The 4466-nt window shown below is 39.7% G+C and overlaps 1 protein-coding gene across 1 annotated transcript; it reads left to right on the forward strand.

The window, feature by feature from the left end:
- Positions 1-952: 952 nt before the first annotated feature.
- LOC105038538 (phospholipase A1-II 1) lies at positions 953-4209 on the forward strand. Its single transcript, XM_010914381.4, has 2 exons — positions 953-1829; positions 3330-4209. Exons 1-2 carry the CDS (start codon positions 1239-1241, stop codon positions 3942-3944), a joined length of 1206 nt encoding a protein of 401 aa, XP_010912683.1. The 5' UTR covers positions 953-1238; the 3' UTR covers positions 3945-4209.
- Positions 4210-4466: the final 257 nt, after the last annotated feature.

Here is a 4466-nt window from a genome sequence, read left to right on the forward strand (position 1 = left end):
ATTTGACTCGAAAGCTCGCGAGCCTATTCGAATATATATATTTTTTTAATAATATTATTTTTATTTATATATATATTATTAATAGATTAAAATTCGATTTCGAGTTCAAGTAAGCTTCGCTTGATATTTAAATTAAATCGATTCGATCTTGAATTTTATCTATTTTTGATCGAATCAAATTTGAGTTTAAGATATTAAAATTTGATTGATTTTAAATTAATTTTTAATTTTAAATATTTTAAATTGAATCAAGCGCAAGCATACAGTTATCCAATTAGATTAGATTCTATTGCACTCATAGTTCATGGGTTAAATGGGCACGGAACCTTAGAATGCGAAATTTATCCTGTACAATGCTACCAGATGGCAATCACCAAGAAGATAATCAGCCATCAAACAAAACTGTAACGTGTCATGTACGAAAAAGTTTTCACTTTCTTGATAGCAGCCACTAAATTAATACCGCACAACAAACTGCAGGTGAGAACAGGTCAGATCAATCAATTTTTTTTTTGAGAAAATGGAAAGTAATAGGATGTTTCCGCGCTACCTACCAGAATTTATTGGGCAAAAATGATGTGAGGATGTACAAGAAGAAAAAAATCAGAAAGGGACGTATAGACATGTGAAGAAAAAAAAAAAATGTAAAGAGAGCAGCTAAGCATAAAGGCAAAACTCCGTTCAATGCCAAAATCTTCGACTAGTACCAAACTTTTTGATAAATTACTATGAGGAGAACTCGTCCATTTTTCTATCAAAAAAGATACATGTCGGTGAGGAAATTAACCCTGAATCAGTCCCTTGGGGATCCCAATGTGCAGCTTGCACGCAATGCCCCTTCCTATATTCATCAGCTGGCCTTAGAAGGAATTTTTCTCTCCGAGAAATCAATCGTTTTTATCCTAATGGTGACTTGTCCGAGTTTCCGGTTCTTCATATCAACAAGATAAGCCCACCCATCCTTTAGGTATACTTCTTGAATCGTAGAAGCATCATCAAGCATCTCATCGTTTCAGAAGACTATTTCATGGCAGGGGGTCCACGGAGGCAGTGCACGAACTTGCACGACCAACAAAGTCAGCAAATCCTCCAACAAAGTTGTAATAATTATAACATAATAAACAGCCGACTCATAGCCTCATACCAATTCCAAGCACTATTATATAAATACGTGTAGCTGAACTTAGATGGCCCAGCACAAAGCAACAAACAATTCTTGTCCATAGGCTAACAAAACCATGTTGGGAGACATAGCTAAGAGGTTGAGGGAGCTCAATGGCAGGGATAACCGGAAGGGCCTGTCGGATCCCCTAGACATCGACCTCCGCCGTAACATCCTCCTCTATGGCGAGATGGCACAGGCGACCTACGATGCATTCATCACCGAGAAGAAGTCCCGGTATGCCGGCGACTGTCGGTATGCGCGGAGGGACTTCTTCGACAAGGTGGCGACATCGACCGACCAACAATCTTTGTATCGAGTGACCAAGTTTTTCTATGCGACTTCGAGCATCGATGTACCTGAAGCGTTCTTGATAAAGTCTTTGTCGAGGGAGGCGTGGAGCAAGGAGTCGAACTGGATGGGATACGTCGCGGTGGCGACCGACGAGGGTAAGAAGGTGCTGGGGAGGAGGGACGTGGTGGTGGCTTGGAGGGGGACGGTGCAGGCGTTGGAGTGGATCAATGACCTTGACTTCACCTTGGTTTCGGCTTCTGCGATACTGGGCAAGGGGTCTTCAGGTAATCCGCAGGTGCACAGAGGCTGGTTGTCCATCTACACCTCCAACGATCCCAGGTCGCCGTATAACAAGGATAGTGCGAGGGACCAGGTATAGATTTTTTGGATACTCTGCTACTTTTGCGTTAAATTGAGTCTTAGCTCCATATACACCACATTTTGGATCTTGTCTTATGTAACCAATAGTACATCAAGTCTTGAACGTACTATACCTTATTTCAGTATACGTATACCTATCTAGCTAGAAAAGACAGATTTTAAGTTAGTTTTTTTTTTTTGGTAAAGATTTTAAGTTAGTTGTTGCCAACATTAATGGGTGATGCAAGATCTCTAGATGATCACCAGTTAAATCTGATCCGAGTGTGTCTTCTGCAACATGACAAGGATGAATTGTTTTGCTAGGAAAAGTAGAGGTTACAATAATTACATGAAATAGCGTATACTAGAGTTCCATATTTTTTTTAAGAGTTTATGTTATTGTAAATCCTGTTATCGGAAAATAAAGGTGAAGAAAAGACTTACTTTTAAAAGCAGAGCCCAAATCCAACTTGTGTTTTTTAAAAACTTTAACCCTTGTATTTTCATTCCTTTATTTATTTGAGACGACGAGAGAGGCTTTTTAATTTTTATTCAATTTATGAAGACAATAAATTTCAAAGTAATACAAGCGGGACTTAAATCTGGATCGCTTGAAACGACTTTCAATAACTTTATCAACTAAACTTATCGATATCCACCCAAAATTTAGCTATATTACTTATGTTGGTCTAACAGCCAAATCAGAAATTATTCGTTTCAAGCCCTAATGCAAGTATATGGTCATCAATAGTGATTGTAACATATCACTTTTGACACTGCTAGAAACCGTAAGTGTGACCAGTAGATGATCATCATCCTACCACCAACCTACCTGTTTGTTAATTCTACCTAGTATTAGCAACCGTTCATATTACACGCCATGCTTTAAAGGCTAATTTATAGTTTTCTCAGTCGGCAGCCACTACACATGCTTTACGTATGTCCCTTTTTGTTTAACAACTTTCTTTCAATTGAGGTACGAATTGTGGACTCTAGGCCTTCTTTTTCCTTCTTTTTATCTTTGGTAATAAATATAGACCGTAGATCTTGGCTCTCCAATAGTGTCATGAACCAACAATGATCTAAATTCTTATCTTCAAAGTAAACTTTATGAGTTTACCGAAAAAAAGATAAACTTTATTTTTTTAACTGCAAAAATGCTTTATGAGATGATAGTTTTTCACCGTGCTATTAGTATTGCTAAGTTATAAAGTAGGTGGAGGGTGCTTCTATAATAGTTGTTATATAGCTCTCTAATCCGTAAATGGATGATGGTAGATGGCATCAATTATTATAGAATTGTTGGGGAATATTAATGAGATCTTTGGTTATTTTTGAAATTTTGTATATTTTTTGGGAGGCTAATAGTATTGTTACCCCTCCCGACCCCACAAGAAAAAGAAAAAAAAAAGTAGGAAATCTTTTGTTTACCCTATTACCGGAAAGAAAGTTGGATATCCTTCCGTTCCAAGAAGCATACTCCTCGTTTACCAAGTCCAAATACTATTTGCAGGTTCTGAGCGAGATTGGAAGGCTGATGGAGGAGTACAAGGACGAGGAGACCAGCATCACCATAACCGGCCACAGCCTGGGCGCTGCGCTCGCCACTCTCAATGCCGCAGATATCGCCTCCAATGGCCTTAACAAATCCAACGCTCATCCAAATAAGAACTCCCCGGTCACAGCCTTCGTCTTCGCCAGCCCTCGGGTTGGAGACTCCGACTTCCGGGAGGCCTTCTCCAAAATCCCAGAGCTGAGGCTGCTCCGAATTCGCAACGTCCCCGACCTGGTCCCGAACTATCCGCTCTTGGGCTACGATGATGTAGGCGTCGAGCTAACGATAGACACCCGAAAATCCCAGTACTTGAAGAGCCCCGGAAACCTGTCCTCATGGCACAACTTGGAGGCGTATCTCCATGGGGTCGCAGGAACGAGGGGGGGCAAGAAAGGGTTCAAGTTGGAGGTGGATCGCGACGTGGCTTTGGTGAACAAGAGCATGGATGCACTGAAGGATGAGTACCTGGTTCCAGCTTCGTGGCGGGTGGAGAAGAACAAGGGCATGGTGAAGGGTGCCGATGGGCACTGGAGGTTGATGGATCATGAGGAGGACAGTGTACGTGATGGTTAGGAATTCAAACGGAAAGGTGATACTTAACCAAGATGTGGAAAACGGATAACAAAATAAGTTAATAATGCGCAAATCAGGCCTATCCCATTTATTTAATAGTCGTAAAACTCATGGCATAACCATGCAAGTTCATGAAGCCATTTAATATTTGTTTGTTTTTAGTTTTTCTCTGGATTATTCGTCATTATGAACTTTGTCAAGCCCCATTAATAATTAATATTAATGGTTACTCTACGTGCAATTGTATGATCTTTGATTTTAGTATATTAGCTTGTTTTATGATTCGAGAGACTTTTTACCACCCGGTTTTATTTATTACTGAAGGAGAAGACTGTATAGAGTATAATTTACAAGAGTGAGGCAACTGGCCGGAGGAGCCTCAAAGAATGAAACCGGTTGCCTGGCCAACGTGTGAAGTTAAAGTGATTGAAAAAAAAAAAAATGCAAACAGACAACTCAATTATTAATAAAATATTTTTTTTTTTATTTTATACAATACGGATTTTGTTTTAGTGAGGATCT

The sequence above is a fragment of the Elaeis guineensis genome, chromosome 2 (assembly GCF_000442705.2).
Source record: "Elaeis guineensis isolate ETL-2024a chromosome 2, EG11, whole genome shotgun sequence".
NCBI lineage: Eukaryota > Viridiplantae > Streptophyta > Magnoliopsida > Arecales > Arecaceae > Elaeis > Elaeis guineensis.